This window comes from Lithobates pipiens, unplaced genomic scaffold (assembly GCF_037356315.1).
Source record: "Lithobates pipiens isolate NorthernLeopardFrog02 unplaced genomic scaffold, aLitPip1_a1.2 Scaffold_18, whole genome shotgun sequence".
Lineage (NCBI taxonomy): Eukaryota > Metazoa > Chordata > Amphibia > Anura > Ranidae > Lithobates > Lithobates pipiens.
Window position 1 is genome coordinate 484894941 of NW_027507758.1, and position 18451 is coordinate 484913391.

Genomic DNA, 18451 nt, shown 5'->3' on the forward strand with positions numbered 1-18451 from the left:
GTGCCATCCATTCCTCTAAGCCTCTACCGTAAATCCATTCTCCCATACCTTCTACCTTCACACCGATTCCCATACATTGGAAGTCAACCCAGGTCCTGGGGTGACCTGAATCGGTACGTCTACTCAATTCTATTATGGCGGCGGAGGAATGGATGGCAAAATGCAAAGATAGGTACCATACATTTTATGCTATATGGGCCACTTGGATACATTATACGTCTTCCAAAACTCAGACAACATCTGTTACCACTCCGGGGCAAACAGCTCAGTAGACCACATATGATTGAAAAGGATGAGACCAAGGCATCCCATTGACCCCAAATCCCAGTGTCAGCCGATGACCCAAACCTACCTCTGTTATACTAAGCGATTAGTTCTAGACATGCCCATTCTTTCCCCTCCCCCCTTTCCCACCTGTCACTTTGGGTCATGCGAGATGCAACAGGTGAAGTGCTGTACTCCATAACTAGACCATAACTCTATTTAGCGATAAAAGTCCCTGAATCACAAACCCCCCTGGATTGAGGGAACAACTTGATGAAGTCATATGAAGAAAACTGTCTATATGTATCAGGGACCCTTTTCATGCATGTAACCCGAAGCCCCTTACTGTTGTTTTCTTTTATTTCTTGTAACAGTTATGTCGCACTCTGTTTTTCTTCTGACAAAATAAAATAAAGATTATATTAAAAAAATGGGAAGAAATAGAAAGGGTATGTCACACTGGGTTTGAATCTAAGCATTGAGCCTGTAAATATGTAGGGGCATTTCTGAGTACCTCCTGGGGGTCAAGAGTAGTGGAAACACAATATCTAATGTGCATGGCTTGCCAGAGCTTCAATTGGGGTGGGGGGTGTTGTCAGATTTTTGATGATGTGAAATTGAAAGCCAGTCCTCTGTTCCCAGGAAGTCTTTGAGATGCAAAGGACAGCAGAGGACCAAATTGTCATTTGCTGGCTCCAGGAGCAGCAGGGTTACTCAAGACTAGGGTCATTGTAGAGGGATATTTTTTCAAATGAAATAATGCCCTGAGTTTTGTGGATAGTAACTAGGGTAGTCCCTATAAGCAGGTGATGAAGGACTGAGTTAGGATTGTTGTATTTTTAGCCGGGTCAAAGTGATAGTGATGAGAGGGACCAGGATAGCCTCCTGCTCTAAATCTGTCTAGCATTTAAAAGACAAATGTTTGCAGAACCCAGAACTTTGGATAAGTGCACTAAATGGTGATACCTGAGGAATCAGGAATGCCTATACCCCCTTAAGTTTCAAGATTGGGTGATGCACTTTACTCAAGACACCCAGAGAAATTTCAGAAATGCCCTTTTTATGAAGAGCAAAAAAAGAGTTAGGTATAGCAATGGGGGGTAGGAAAATGTCTGAGATAGAGGGAGTGGGGAGTGACCTGCACTTCCAAACATGATACTTCGATCCATTTATAAGGGGATTTTACTTTAATGTTATTCCAGATGGAAATTATGATGTTCAGCCATTTTCTCCTGTTTTCTTCCAGACCTATGTGCTGCAATGTGCATTTCAGAAAGTCCCAATCGACTCAGTCGAATGTTTCTTATTTATAGTGACAAACCTACTAACTATTCAGCCAAAAGTTTAGTATTTAAGAACTTTGTGAAATCCCTGGGATTTGTCATGAACCCATGGTAGCCACGAACCCCAACCTGGAAAAAAATATTACCAGCAGGGGTAGCAAGAAATAGCTGCCAACCTAGATAGTCAGCATATGAACATTTTATATGATGGCTGTATCTTGGGCTAAATTGCTTTGGACCATTGAAATATTGAGCATGTTACATTTGTGTAGACAGCCAGGCAAAATTAGCGTGTATTACAAAACCTTTTTTTTAATCTGTATAGAGTGGGGAAAGTTTAGACCCTCTGCCCAGTTTTCAATGCTGCTGCCAAACCAGCTGCTGACAAGCCCTGTGCTTGCAATCACACTGAAAAAAAAACACAACAAAGGTCCAGTTCACATTTAGTCTATTCACGCTGTTGTCAATCAAGCTCTGATGAAGGGGGCACTCTAGGACACTAAAAACACGTTGGATACTTTTTGGATTGCCCCCCCCCCCCCCCAGACATTTATTGGAATAACGTTGTATCTGGATCTATTAGCAGTGGTATGGCTCTCCAATTGAATTTTTTGTTACATTACACTACAGGCCAAGGAGACCATGGAAATCCTCTGGGGTGTAGAAGCTGCACATGAACCAGACCATTTACTTCAACATCAATACTTTTGGATAGCAATACCAGTGAGATAACCCTACAGGCCCAGCACTTTTTCCACTTTTCTCAAAAGTTTTTATTGTTGTCTGTGTCTCCATTGGGGACCTCCACCACTCAGTCTGTAATGGTGACCATTGTCACCTAGAATGAAAATGAGAAAAAACACAGCATTTTAGAGCTGTCCCCAGAATAAGAGATAAGGGGAAATCTTCCAACGGGGATACCTGTTCAGGGGACAACAGCCTAAAAGGTGAATGAGAGATTTGCTATAACTACTTTTTGTGTCTCTGGGACAAGAAGTGAAGGGAAATTTCCCCATTTGTACACAGACAGCGAAAAATAACCTGTCAGGGTTTTTAATCTTTCCCTAATCTACAACTATCTTTGTGATGTAGGAGTGCTGACCCTGCAAAGACGCTTTATAATGTAATGCATGGTTTGTGGTTATAGAGGCTGCTCACAAGCAGCTGTGGGGAGTGGCTGGACCCCCACAGGAGTCTACTAAAGTTTTGAAAGATGGCAGTGCCCACACCAGCTTGTATTTTTATTTTGAAGATTTTATTTTGGAACAGTCAAAAAATGCAAAATTAAATTTTTCAAAGAACTTTACAATCTGGTATGGTGCTTCCATCATTTCAAAACTTTACTAATCTAAAACTAAAGAAAGAAAAATAATAGTTTTGGATATACATACACTTCAAAGATTATTCCCATCATCACCAGAGATGACAGTTTCAACTTGAAAGTAGCATTATCCTTTATAATTTAAATAAATAGTTTCTAAACCACTGATTGCTTTGCTATGAGAATATATATTTTTTTTTTTTTGTAGTAAATCCAGATCTGCCGTAAACTACTGTGATAATGCTTCAAAGGACAGAATTGCTTTAATTACCCGAGAAAATGGATGTTTTCAAAATATCTACAGAACATTTTTAGGTAAGAACAGGCTCACTAACCTCCACCGACAGCTGACTGCCAGGATTCTGTAAAATCCGGTATGTGTAGACACAATTCTGGAACCTAAAAACACAAACCAAGCCAAGAATAAAGATTATTTCTAACAAGTGAAAGCGATCATGATCTACTGATGTCCAAACAAACACTGCAACTGTGCTACACACAGAAAGTCTTCTAATTTACACTAAATTAAAAATGTACTGAAATACTCTAGGCTACCATTGATGACCTCCTTCTAAAATGCTAATTGACTGACTCTTGGCTTCAATAGCTTGAGACCATGGCCCAGAATGGCATGGAGCATGTAAAATTAGAACACCCCATATGCTTTTTTTTAAAGCTGGTCATACACTAGTAAATTTTTGAACAAACCTTTGTATGAACATTCGTACACACATTAGTATGACTATAAAAATTCTCTAGTACATTTGATGACTTGATGAAAACAAAGTTTACTATTAACATTTGATTTTGGAGTGAATGGACCTCCCTGAATAAAAAATAAATCACTGTTATGCCCCGTACACACGATCGTAATTCTCGTCGGAAAAAGCTCTGATGGTTTTCCGCTCAAACTGTCTTGCCTACACACGGTCACACCAAATTCCAACCGCCAAGAACGCGGTGGCATACAACACATAGGACCGGACTAGAAAAAGGAAGTTCAATACCTAGTAGCCAACAGCTTCCATCTCGTAGTTGAATCTGAGCATACGTGAGTTTTTGTGTGTCGGAATTGCATACACGCGATCAAAATTTCCGAAAGTTTTTCTATCGGTAAAATTTAGAACATGCTATCAAATTTTTGCTGGTGGGAATTCGACCAGCTAAATTCCGATGGAGCATACACACGGTCGCATTTTCCCATGAAAAGCTCTCATTGGTCTTTTGCTGGCAGAAATTCCGATCGTGTGTATGCAGCATTAGGAATTCATTCATTAAGAAAAAAATTCTACCCTGCTCTTGTCACTACAGTCAAAAACGAACATTGATTTGACTCCACTAACCATTGGAAATTAAAAAACAAAACAAATGTTCTCACAAAAAAAGCTTTTTAACCAAAATTGTACTAGTATATGGCCAGCTTTATTCCAAGTCAGTACCTGATAACATATTGATGGCATTGTGTTAGAGTAACTCTCATGAAACTAGTATTTTCAGAAGGAGTGGATAGCATGGGCAGCCTACACACATCTCCTATGACAGCATTCTGTGATGTGTGCTATAGGGAATCCACTTAGGCCAGAACCCCGAGTGAGTCATATAACATGTACAACCTTGCTGCTCTACCCATTCTGCACAGAGCACACTGGATGTAAATGTGCTATCATACTCTTCTCTATAGCAGAAAATGCGGGAAAGCTTATGAGAGATGGTGCAGGTGACAATGACGCACATTTCTCACATTCCTCACACCAGGACGTGTGTATATTGGTCCTTAACAGCTTTCCCACGCAGCGCTGCTGTTGAGGATTGCTAATTATCACTTCTTTGCTTGATGAGCTCTCCACTCATTCTAAGTGTTACCACAGGGCAGGGCAAGAGTGGGCCTGGGTCCCTGTCTGGATCTCTGTTCCTCTACCAATTGGGGTTCTCAGATCATCAACAAAACGAACTGAGAAGGATTGGGGTAGTATTTGCATTACATAACATCATCTATCAGTGCTTGGCAGAAGAAGTAAGTAGTGGAAGACCTCCTCTGCTGGCTCTAATTCGAATGTTACAGCAGTGAACAGTGAGCAGTGAGTAGTTATGTTATCAAGTGCAGACAGTGAGCAGTATTTAGACTTGAATTATCAACCACTTGACTAGAGCTATAAAGTCCAGAGTGCACTAATTGCGATCCCTGCTGGGAGAACACACAGTCATACCTTCCAATTGTCCCCCCTCCTCTTCATTTGTCCCTCATTTTGGTCTGATCTATATATATAGTTGTATATAAAATGCACTTTTTACCTTTCAAAAAGTGTTTGCCGATGCTAAACCTTTTATCCAATTTCTAAACTCTTGCATTTGTAAATTCCAAAAGTTAGTATAAAGGAATAGTATGGGTAAAAAAACAAAAGCACTTGTGGGTTTAACTTCTCTTTTTTTTGCAGAATTCTCCTTTAAGGGGACGTGACAGGGGGTGTTTCATACGCCTTCATAATTTAGCTAATAGGTGACCCTCATTCTCATCTCAAAAAGTTGGGAGGTATGCACAATGATGATTTCTAGCAGCTATAGCCACTAGTAATAATTGCATGAAAAATCCGACAGGCTGGTTGTACACAAGTCGATCGATCGGCTGAGCCCATACAAGATTCCAATCTTGGCTGGTCCCTGCTAAACCGGCCGAGATTTGAACTGTCTAGGGCTGCCTCAAAGCGGTGTTCCACCCAAAAAAAAAAAAAAATATTAAAAGCCAGCAGGTACACATACAGCTGCTGGCTTTTAACAAACAGGACACTTACCTGTCCTGGAGTCCAGCGATGTCGGCACGGCAGCTGTTTCCATCAGCTGTCAGGTGCATGCTGCCACCATTGCGGGTAAGGGTACCCAGCAGTGTAGCCTTACGGCTTTGCACCGGGAACCCTACTGCGCATGCGCCAGGCCCTGCTCCTCTCTCCTACTGGCCCAGCGACAGGGAGAGGAGGAGGGAGGAGGAGGGAGCCCCATGGCCCGGACTCCCAGAAGTAGGAATAGGATACCTGTCAAAGAGTGTCTCGCCCCCTCAGAGCCGCTGCGAGTGCCGGCGGTCACGATCGCCGCTGGGCTCCCGCGATTGCTCGGGTACACGGAGAACAGGGAGCTGTGTGTGTAAACTAGGGATGAGCTCAGGCGTGTTCGCATGGAACATGTGCAGAGCCCGCCAGGAAGTCGGCGCAGCGCTGCGCTAAGCTCAAGCAGCCGCACATTGGGGCAATGTCTCACTGCCTGTGATTAGCGCAGCGCTGCACCGACTTCCTGGCGGGCTCTGCACGTGTTACATGCGAACACACCTGAGCTCATCCCTAGTGTAAACACACAGTTTCCAGTTCTCTGAGCAGTGAACTGACAGATCGTCTATTAATACAGAGTATGTAGTAGTTTTCCTGCACAGTTCCATCCCCGCTTCAATTAGAACACTCCCTAGGATACATATTAACCCCTTCACTGCCCCCTAGTGTTACGTTTTTACAGTAATCAATGCAATTTTAATCGCACTGATCGCTGTATTAATGCCAATGGTCCCAAAAATGTGTCAAAATTGTCCGACGTGTCCTCCAGAATGTCGCAGTCAGGATAAAAATCTCTGATCGCCACCATTACAAGTAAAAAAAAAAGTATTAATAAAAATGGCATAAAACCATCCCCTATTTTGTAGACGCTATAACTTTTGCGCGAACCAATCAGTATACGCTTATTGCGATTTTTTTTTTTTTTACCAAAAATATGTAGAAGAATACGTATCGGCCTAAACTGAGGGAAAAAACGTTTTTTATATATTTTTTGGGGATATTTATTATAGCAAAAAGTTAAAAATAATATGTTTTTTTTCAAAATTGGCGCTGTTTTTTTGTTTATAGTGCAAAAAATAAAAACCGCAGAGGTGATCAAATACCACCAAAAGAAAGCGCTATTTGTGGGGAAAAAAGAGACATCAATTTTATTTGGGAGCCACGTCGCACGACTGTGCAATTGTCAGCGACGCAGTGCCTAATCACAAAAAGTCAAAGCCAAATGGTCTGGGGCTTAAGTGGTTAAGAGGGAGCCATAGGTTATTGGTTGAAGAAAGCTGCCATCAAAGGTGCTCTAAGCATAGCCTGATGGTTGTCCAGTCATGTCGAAACCAGATACCAGAAAATATACATTCAAAACCAATCAATGTATAACTAAAGCCAATTTTTTAGATTTGGATAGAGTGGTGAGAGGTTAGGACTAGGGTTGCCACCTAATCCCTTTAAATCTGAACACATATTAATTACACAGGTTCTGTGGCTCATAAAGGTAGTCATTAAACTACAGCGTCAGTTAGGGCCATGCCCCCCCTCCCCCTGAGTGTTTGTGTTACCATAGCACTGTACGCTGGAGGGGGGAAGTTAATATACCTCTTGGGCGTCGGGAGTGACGTCGTGGCGATAGCTACGTAGGGCTGATTTGAGCTCTTAACCACGCCCCTTAGGCGTTCGTGTCGCTGCGGCGATGCATGCCGCGGGGCGCGTATGTAATTAAGTAATGAGACATGAGGAGTATATATACATGGCGTCCAGACTAAGCCCCCTGATACGCTGAAGAAGTCCCGCCCACAGGGACGATACGTGTGCAGACGGGGAAGGCTCTGACGTCATTACAGCCACCTTTTAAGCTTCTGTGTCACAAGCTTAATTTCCTAGCAGTAGGATTTCAGTGTTTATTTTTTAAGTAGCATATTAATTAAATAAAAAGCTTTTCAAGTATAAGCAGAGAGCACTATGTATGTTCTATTGATTTTTACATGAACAAACGATGATATCTACCATATATGAGAGGGTGTTGCTGCTGTCATCTATCTGAGGCTGGATTTCTGGAAAGACAGGATCTCATCTTGCTATCTGATTTCCTCTGTGGGGAATGCCTGTATGACCTTTCTGTTAGCTCAGAGGTCTACGAGGTAAGGTGAGTAAGCTGTACTAATGGTGGTGGAAGCACGGATAAGGACGCACATATATTACGATTGTATTCAAGCACCCTGATCACTATTGAGGATTCTTCATCTTGTTTGTTGGTGTCTCTCTACGATGACCTGGCTTTTTATTTGCTCATTAACTCCAATAACTCCATATAGTATTGAGTTATTGGACATTCCATATGAAAGCTTTTTTAGTATTATTTTAAGTGCTGCACTGTTTTTTTTTTTTTACTATGTCTGTTCAAGGAGTGTAATATATTGACCTTGAGTGTTGAGCTGCTGTAGATAGGGTTAATTGTCTTTGTTTTCACGCTGGCTGATTTCACTTGGTTAGTAATTAAACTCACTTGGTGCCTTATCTGCACTAAATTGGCTGTGGAATTCATGTTTCATAGTTAGTAAGGTTGAATAAAGACAAGTCCATCCTGTGTGAGCATCTACAATTGTCCCTATCCCTGTACATTGCACAATCATATCAGTCCCTACCCTCAAGGAGCCCACAATCCAAGGTCCCCATTCATATACTAGGGCCAATTTTGGACAGAGGCCAAATAACCTACCTGCATGTCTTTGGACTGTGGGAGGAAACTGGAGTACCCGGAGGAAACCCACGCAGGCACAGGGAGAACATGCAAACTCCAGGCAGGTATCGTTGTGGTTGGGATTTGAACCAGCAACCCTTCTTACTGCTAGGTGAGAGTGCTAACCACTACACCACTATGCTCCCCTATGTGTTGGGGTTTAAAGGGATGAGGTGGCAACATTAGTTAGGAGGACCATTGTCTGTTTTTTATTGCTGTCTATGCTGTCATTCTCTCAAATTGTCCTGATCACTAATGTCAAATGTGAAAGTGAAGGTACAGTAACTTCAGTGAGGGTGAATACAACATTTTGAATTGCCTCTAGGTCAGGAACAGAAGGGAAATCTTCCAATGGGGACACTTGTTCCATGATAACTAAGTGGGAATTTCCCCCACATTGGAAATATATCCTCACTTCCTGTGTAGTCTACAAGACAAGATGTGATAGGGAAGTTTCTAATAAGACACAGATGGCGAAAAACTAAAAAACTGACAGTTATGCTGTATACACACGAGTGTTTTCTTCCCGTCAGAATTAACTCTGAAGGAATTCCGCTCAAGCTGTCTTGCATACACACGATCACACCAAAGTCCGACCGTCAAGAACGCGGTGACATACAACACGTACGATGGGACTAGAAAAAGGAAGTTCAATAGCCAGTAGCCAATAGCTTCCATCTCGTACTTGCATGCATCGTCGGAATAGCATACAGACGAGTGGTTTTCCCGATAGGAATTTGTTCAGTCGGAAAAATGTAGAACATGTTCTCTTTCTAGGTCTGTCAGAATTTTCAATGTAAAAATTCAGATGGGGCATACACACGATCGGAATATACGATGAAAAGCTCCCATCTGACCTTTTCTGTCGGAAATTCTAGTAACCCTTCTCTACTCTATACAAAATCTAAACCAAATATACCTCATACCTCCCAACTTTTTGAGATGGGAATGGGGGACACCTATCGGCAAAACTAGGCAGGTACAGGACACACCCCTTGTCACGCCCCCATTAAAGGAGAATTGTACAAAAAAAACAATATTGATTAAACCCACAAGTGCTTTTTTACCACTAATATTCCTTTATATTGGCTTTTGGAATTTACGAATGCAGCAAATTCAAAATCAGATGAAAGGTTTAGCACTGTAAAACACTTTTTGATAGATAAATAGAGCATTTTATATATATCTATAGAGATCAGACAAAAATGAAGGGCAAATGAAGAGGAATGAGGGACAGAGGGACATTGTTCCAAATCAGGGACAGTTGGGAGCTATGCATATGTGTGCACTAGAGCAATAGATTAACAGCACCTCCCAACTTTCTGAAATGGGAATGAGGGACACCTATTAGCAAAAGTATGTAGGCATAGGACATACCCCCTGCCACACCCCCTTAAAGGAGAAGTGTATAAATAAAAAATGATTGGTTAAACCCACAAGTGTTTTTTACCACTACTATTCCTTTATATTGGCTTTTGGTATTTACAAATGCAGCAATTTAGAAATCAGATGAAAGGTTTAGACACGCATCCAATTCGCAATGGTGTGAACCCAGCCTAAATCTATTCAGTTGTGCCTCGTGCCAAACAACGTTTCATGACAATATTAAAGAAAAGAAAAAACCTGGAATTGAAAACGTAGATTAACATCCGAAATGAATTGATATCATTTTCCAGTAAAGTTTTGACAATGAAAACAGGCAACTACACGCGCCTACAACCTTTACACAATGCAAACATCTGCGTACTTGGTGTATGACGCTTATCTCCAATCAACCATGAAAAGGAACATTTCACTTACAGCACACAAAGAGCATATGCCCGGCAAACCGATTCACTGTCCCGCACTAGGTAACTCCCATCCTTGCCAGCATGTGACAGCAGATCCTCAGCCTTGGAGCGAGTGATATTCCCATGGTACCAGGGTAGTGACATCTCAGGAAGTGTCAATTAGATGCAGTGTTTGCAGAGGACACCCCTCTGACTACTGTGTTAGGACCTCAGTAGCTTCAGATAAAACAGACAAGTTCTGCACAGTAAATGCTCTCTACTAGTTCTCTTATTCTGTGTGTTACAGTTTCCTGTTTTAAACACTGAGATGCAGAGGAAACAGAAACATGGGGACTTCCTTATTATAACCACAACACAGAAGGGAGGGGGTGACAAACTCATGACAACTTTGCATCAGGTACTTACTTGTGTCACTTCTAGATGTAGCTGCATCGAGCTTCTTTTACTTCTGACCCTTCAGGACATTAAAGCAATCGGGGCCTTTGCCTAAAAGGTAACTCCACTGTCGTGGAAAAAATATAGTAAATAAAAAAAAATAATAATATTATAGCATGTTCAATTGCTACATTAACCACAATATTATGTCATTTAATGTCCAACTCCAGGGAAATGTATCCCTTGTAACAGAGCCGCACCCTCATTTCAAGGGTTAAAACTGCGTTAAACCCCAAAGCAAACATTTATTATATTTCAGCCTAATTCTAATTTCTTAGACGCGATGGCTGCATTCGTTTTCTTGTTTTTTAGGCTTCCTTTCTTCCTTTTTATTTTCATCTGGTGATCCAACCAGCAAGTCTGTTTTTTGTGGGTTTTTTTTTTTCAAAAGAACAAGCTCTCCCACAGATGTATCACTTAACCATTTAACTGTTAATGTACACTGGCCTACATTTACCGCGGCTGCAGAAAACCGCAAAATGGGGCAAAAACGTGACATGGTTTTGCCCCATTTTGCGTTTTCCTGTGGCGGTGGTCAAAATGTTCCCATCCTAAACGCGATTCTTCTGCGTTCAGGAGAGGAAGGTTGAAGCTCACTTAAACACGGCAGCTCCTAAACTCTGCTATTTACGAAAGGCAAATCCACTTTGCACTACAAGTGCACTTGGAAGTAAAGTCGCTGGAGATCAGAGGGGGACATGGAAGGAAAATAATAAACAGCATTTTAGCTTGCACATGATTGGATGATAAAATCAGCAGAGCTTCCCCTCATTTCAGATCTACGCCTTATGCCCCATATACACGGTCTGACTTTTCTGGATTTGGGCCCAAACTTGTCTTGCATACACACGGTCGCACAGAGTTGTCGGAAAATCCGATCGTTCAGAACAAGGTGACGTACAACAGGTACGACGGGACTATAAAGAGGCCAGTAGCCAATAGCTTTCGTCTCGTAATTTATTCTGAGCATGCATGGTACTTTGTGCGTCGGAATTGTCTACACACGATCGGAATTTAAACGATCGGATTTTGTTGTCGGAAAATTTTAGATCCGATGGAAACAGTCAGATGGAGCCCACACACGATCGGAATTTACGACAACACAGTCCGATCACACATTTTCGTCGGAAAGTCCGACCGTGTGTACAGGGCATTAGATTTATAGCAACTGCACTTCAAGTGCACTTTCAGAGCTATTTCAAGGGCAGTTTGCACTTATAGTTTGCACTTGTAGTGCAAAGTGGATTTGCCTTTTGTAAATAACCCCCATTGGCTTTTATGAAGTTGAGTTTTGGAGCTTAAAAAAGGTTTGCTGTAACTAATTATAAGGTGTGAGCGGGCTTCAGTTTATTAGTGTATTTAAATCTGCTAGTACATCTAATTTCCTGCTCGTGTGATTGTATCACACATTTTCCCAGAAGTCCGCACTAAGATACAAGTCAAATTTTAGGCATCTTTAGCTACAGGAATTTCAGTTTTGATGAGATACTTGAAAAAGTAAATGCGGCTTTGCTCATTATAACACTAAGGTTGGATTTACACAATCGGCACATGCGGCTCCCAGCAGGGGTCCGGTGCGTTCCCGTTCACTGTTTCAGGTCCAATTTCAGCCCCAATTTTTGTCTAAATTCGGACCTGAAATGGACCAAAAGACGAACAGGACCCCTGTGCAACCCACATCCAATTCGCAATAGTGTGAACCAAGCTTGACAGTGCACCAGGTGATTATAATGAACTAGACCCTTCATTTCAGATTCAGCCTGAAAAGGACATGGTAAAACAAACAGCTATTTCTTCACAGCAACAAACATGCACATTTAACTGGTTGCTGACCGCTGGCAAATGACGGCCAGGCGGCGCACCGCTCGCCACCGAAGGGGGTGAACAGCCATTGGTTATGGCTGTTTACCACGTGATCGGCCGTGATGAAGTCACGGCCGATCACAGATGGTCACACCCCGGCTGTACACGGCGCATGCGCGCGATCGCATCCCCCGGGAACACTGCTCGTCACCGACGCTGGTAAACAGCCATTGGCCGGCTGTTTATCCACTTGATCGGCTGTGATCCTTTCACAGCCGATCACTAAAATGTAAACAAACCGCGGTAATGAGATGTTACCGGATTGTTCTCCTCCTCACACACCGATCGTGTGTGAGGAGGAGATTGCGGTAACATCTCGTTACCGCCTAGTGTACACCAATCACACTGATTGCCCCCCCCCCCAATAAAGAGGACCTGTCACCACCCCTCATAGTACCTGTCAATCACAGTCCATCAGAGTACCTGTCGCAGTCCATCAGAGTATTTGAGTACCTGTCACAGCCAATCAGAGTACCCGAGTACCTGTCCCAGTCCATCTGAGTACCCGAGTACCTGTCCCAGTCCATCTGAGTACCCGAGTACCTGTCCCAGCCCATCTGAGTACCTGTCCCAGCCCATCAGAGTACCCGAGTACCTGTCCCAGCCCATCAGAGTACCCGAGTACCTGTCCCAGCCCATCAGATTACCCGAGTACCTGTCCCAGCCCATCAGAGTACCCGAGTACCTGTCCCAGCCCATCAGAGTACCCGAGTACCTGTCCCAGCCCATCAGAGTACCCGAGTACCTGTCCCAGCCCATCAGAGTACCCGAGTACCTGTCCCAGCCCATCAGAGTACCCGAGTACCTGTCACGGCACATCAGAGTACCCGAGTACCTGTCACGGCCCATCAGAGTACCCGAGTACCTGTCACGACCCATCAGAGTACCCGAGTACCTGTCCCAGTCCATCAGAGTACCCGAGTACCTGTCCCAGCCCATCAGATTACCCGAGTACCTGTCCCAGCCCATCAGAGTACCCGAGTACCTGTCCCAGCCCATCAGAGTACCCGAGTACCTGTCACGGCCCATCAGAGTACCCGAGTACCTGTCACAGCCCATTAGAGTACCCGAGTACCTGTCACGACCCATTAGAGTACCCGAGTACCTGTCACGACCCATCAGAGTACCCGATTACCTGTCACGGTCCATCAGAGTACCCGAGTACCTGTCATGGTCCATCAGAGTACCCGAGTACCTGTCACAGTTCATCTGAGTACCCGAGTACCTGTCACAGTTCATCTGAGTACCCGAGTACCTGTCACAGTTCATCTGACTACCTGAGTACCTGTCACAGTTCATCTGACTACCTGAGTACCTGTCACAGTTCATCTCAGTACCCGAGTACCTGTCACAGTTCATCTCAGTACCGAGTACCTGTCACAGTTCATTTGAGTACCTGAGTACCCGAGTACCTGTCACAGTTCATCTGAGTACCTGAGTACCTGTCACAGTTCATCTCAGTACCTGAGTACCTGTCACAGTCCATATGAGTACCTGTCACCGCCCTTCAGAGTACCCAAATACCAGTCACCAAGCCATCAGAGTACCTGTCACCAGGCCATCAGAGTACCCGAGTACCTGTCACCAGGCCATCAGAGTACCCGAGTACCTGTCACCAGGCCATCAGAGTACCCGAGTACCTGTCCCCAGGCCATCAGAGTACCCGAGTACCTGTCCCCAGGCCATCAGAGTACCCGAGTACCTGTATCAGGCCATCAGAGTACCCAAGTACCTGTCACCAGGCCATCAGAGTACCTATCTCCAGCCCATCAGAGTGCCCGAGTACCTATCTCCAGCCCATCAGAGTACCCGAGTACCTATTTGCAGCCCATGTCTCATAGAATATACGTTGGGGTGTTTGTTTTCCAAAATGGGGTCATTTTGTGGGTAATTCCATTGTCCTGGTGCTCCAGGACCTTCAAAAGTGTGATGGGTAGGAATGAAATGAGATGTGTCATTTATGCTCCTAGAACGCCTGAACGTACTACTTCAATGTTCGGCCTCTCTATGTGGCCAGGCTGTGTAAAAGTCCTACACATGTGGTATCGCCATACTCGGGAGGAGTAGCAGAATGTGTTTTGGGTTGTAATTTTTGCTATATATATGCTATGTGTTAGAAATATCTTATAAATTGACAATTTTGTGTAAAAAAAAATGCATTTTAATTTTTTTCCACATATTCCAAAAACTTCTGGAAAAAAATGAACCGTTCAAAAGACTCATTATGCCTCCCAGATTATACATTGGGGTATTTGCTTTCCAAAATGGGGTAATTTTATAGGCAATTCCATTGTCCTGGTACTCCAGGGCCTTCAAAAGTGTAATAGGTGGTTGAGAAATGAGATGCGTCATTTTTGCTCGTAGAACGTCTGAAGGTACTACATCAATGTTAGTGCTCTGTATGTGGCCAGGCTGTGTAAAAGTCTCACACATGTGGTATCGCCGTACTCGGGAGGAGTAGCAAAATGTGTTTTGGGGTGTAATTTGTTGTATGCATATGCTGTGTGTGAGAAATAACCTGATAATATGACAATTTTGTAAAAAAAAATAATAATAGAAAAAAATCTTCATTTTGCAAAGAATTGTGGGAAAAAATTACAACTTAAAAAAACTCACCATGCTACTTACTTAATACCTTGGAATGTCTACTTTGTAAAAAGGGGTCATTTGGGGGGTATTTGTACTTTCCTGACTTGTTAGTGTCTCAAGAAATGAGATACACCTGATGTACTGAAGGCCTGATCAGAAGTGATCAATTTTCAGTGATTGGCACCATAGGTTGTAGACTCTATAACTTTCACAAAGACCAAATAATATATACTAATGTGGGTTATTTTTACCAAAGATATGTAGCAGTATAAATTTTGGCCAAAATGTATGAAGAAAAATTACTAATTAGCAAAAATTTATGACAGAAACAAAGAAAACGGCATTTTTTTCACAAAATTTACGTTTTATTTTATTTATAGCACAAAAAATAAAAAACTCACTAGTGATTAAATACCACTAAAAGAAAGCTCTATTTGTGTGGAAAAAAAGGACGCAAGTTTCATATGGGTACAGTGTTGCATGACTGAGTAATTGTCATTCAAACTGTGAGAGCTCTGAAAGCTGAAAATTGGTCTGGTCAGGAAGGGGGTGTAACTGCACTGTATTGAGGTGGTTAAAGGTGAACTCCTGGTACGGTTTTTATATTGGTCCAGTGTGGACTAATGTTTTATGTATATTCCATACCTATAGGACTTCTGTTGAAGCAGAGAATTACTGTAGCAATTTTCGCTACTACAGTGATCACCACCGCTGCCTCCTGGGCTCAATGCCAATTGGCTGCCCTGCTGCATAGTGAACACAGGAGGTTGTTCACTTGGCACAGACACCGTTCACAAAACACCTTGCATTTTTCTCATTGGATGCAAGTCATTATCTGATTGGATGAGGTGGATTGGATGGGGCTGGTGACATAATGATCTCCACTATTCTATGAACAGCACCCATGCTAAGTGAACAACCACCTCAGTTCACTATGCAGCAGGGCAGCCATTCCACATAAAAGACTCTCTCCTACACTGCCCGGGGCAAGCACAGTTCCCTGCATGGGTGGGAGAGGAGCGAATGCTCAATCTGCTCCTCGTCTTTCACCTCTACCTCTCTATCAGTGGTGGCTTGTGCATTGGGGACATACGGGTGACGCCCCCCCATCAATGCGTCCAGCCCCCTAATCTACATGCAGGGTGCTGGATGCATGGATTGCAATTGGGGGGGCTTTTGAAGTACGTATTTAGAGTCAGATGCTCTAATAGGCTTTAAAAAAGAGTGGGCTCGGGGTGCAGAGCACAGCACTCTGAGCCCACCCAGTTGTGTAACAATAGCGAATGAATATTCGCTATTATCACGCTGATTCTCCTCCCGGGCCAATCAGGAAGCAGGTCGTGAGACCCATTTTCCGATTGGCTGAAAGGAGGAGCCATCCTATTGGCCTATGAGGAGGAAGGAGGAGACATACGGCTGAGGAGACACATGGGAAGCTCGACCGACGAAGACAGGACGCGGAGGAGACTGAGGGGGGAAGCCACAGCTGCTGCTGTCCTCTCCAAACCTGTCAGCACAGGGTGAGTGAGCTGGTGACGAGAGGGGGGGCTTGTGGTTATTTTACACGGTGCATGGTGAGGGGGGGTCCATGGCCAGGTCTGTCTAAAGCCAACCCCCCTGACCGATGGAGCACCAGCTGCTACTGCTCTCTATGTCTGCGCGACAACACTCCAGTTTCCAGAATGCTGTGCCTCAGAGAGGGCATGTGTGAGCAAGAAATCATGGATGAAAAGGTTCCCATGCCTGAGCCTCCATCCTCAGGTGAGTGAGCTCACCATCCATTCTTTGTGAATTAAATCTTCCACCTCCCTACTTTCTTTCTCCTGCCTCCTTGAGGTATATAAATACCTGTAATAATAATAATAACAATACATTATGTATATTGGAGAAAGCTTATAACATAATACTGTGTTCTACACAGCGCCACCTGCTGTGGATATGAAACATTGCCGGAACAGCTGTGAAATTTATTTGGAAACTGCACATACGTTTTGATATCACCCAACCTGACATTACAATGTGCTGTAATGCCGCGTACACGCGGTCGGAGAATCTGTCGGAATGCGTCTTATCGGACCGTGTCGTCAGATAATCCGACTGTGTGTGGTATGCATCAGACTGATTCCGTCCGAATCTCCGTTGGACCCAATTTTCCAACATGTTGGAAATATTTCCCGACCAACTGGGCCGGTCGGACCTAATCCGATCATGTGTAGAGCATTTTGATCGGACCAAGTGCCACGCATGCTCAGATCAAATGCCTACATCAAAGCTATTGGCTACTAGCCTGAACGTAGTCCCATCGTAACGAAATTACATCACCGCGTTCTTGGTAACCGCTAAATCAGACAACTTGGCCCGACCGTGTGTATGCAACAGTTTCGGACACAATCCGACAGCCAAAATCCGACGGATTTGGTTGCCAAAATCTCCGACCATGTGTACGTGGGCTTAGAGTTACCTTCACACCTGGTCCATCCCATTAAGATCATTGGGTCGGCTGGTTAGAAAAGTAGAGAATCTATCTTAATGAATAAAGTGATGATATTTTTACTTTTTTTTTTTTCATATATAATCTTAAACAGATGAAAGGCAATGAATATACTGTGCACTTTGGAACACCAGTGCCCCTCCATACCATTTCACTTTAGTGGTTGCATGTGATAGCTGTACCAGCTGCCTAATGTGACATTTGGTGATAAATTTTGCCATGGCATTCTTATATGCACCATGTTAGCTGAATGAGGGAGGTCGGGGATGGTAAAACCATAGCTCAAGTGCCTATTTTAATTACACCCAAACCCCCAGGTGCCAGTTTGATTGTATTTTTGTTATATAAACATTTAAACTTATTTCTTAATTTTTTTCTATAAAATAAATTTATATAAATGTATAAGTATACAGCAGCATTATGAATTATCAAAAAAGTGTGTACAAAAATGACTGTTAAATTTAAGGCCTTATTCACACTTATTCACACTTATTCACACTTCCCATAGCGGTAACATGCATCCCTCATGCTTTTTTGCACTTTTTTCGACCATTTCCACTTGTCGCGCATAGGACAACCCTTTCACTTAAATGGGCTGCCCTATGCGTAATGAGTATGCCAGAGAAGCTCATGTACCAAAATTTGGCACTGAACCAGGCAAGTTTGGCAATGCGTGGTTGGTAAAGATTTTGATGTATTTTGTCATGAAACAAAATCGCAGTGTATTTGGGGTGCCATTTAGAAATTTTTGCATTGCAAGCGCGTTGTGTGTTTTGCCACATTTCTTAAATTGTGGGCAGAATTTCACAAATCTGTCTGCATTTTTAGAGCTGCCAAGTGAGAATGCTGCCTCCATCTCTCATTTGCT

At 43.2% G+C, this 18451-nt stretch overlaps 1 protein-coding gene across 1 annotated transcript in view; it reads right to left on the reverse strand.

Moving 5' to 3' along the window:
* The window catches only part of INPP5D (inositol polyphosphate-5-phosphatase D), a 237395-nt gene extending 226909 nt beyond the window's left edge, over positions 1-10486 (reverse strand). The window contains exons 1-2 of the mRNA XM_077488478.1: positions 10216-10486; positions 3204-3267 (exon numbers count right to left, since the gene is read on the reverse strand). Of these exons, the coding sequence (XP_077344604.1) occupies positions 3204-3267; positions 10216-10349 (198 nt within the window). The 5' untranslated portion in view covers positions 10350-10486. The remainder of the gene's footprint in view (positions 1-3203; positions 3268-10215) is intronic.
* Between the last annotated feature and the right edge of the window lie 7965 nt (positions 10487-18451).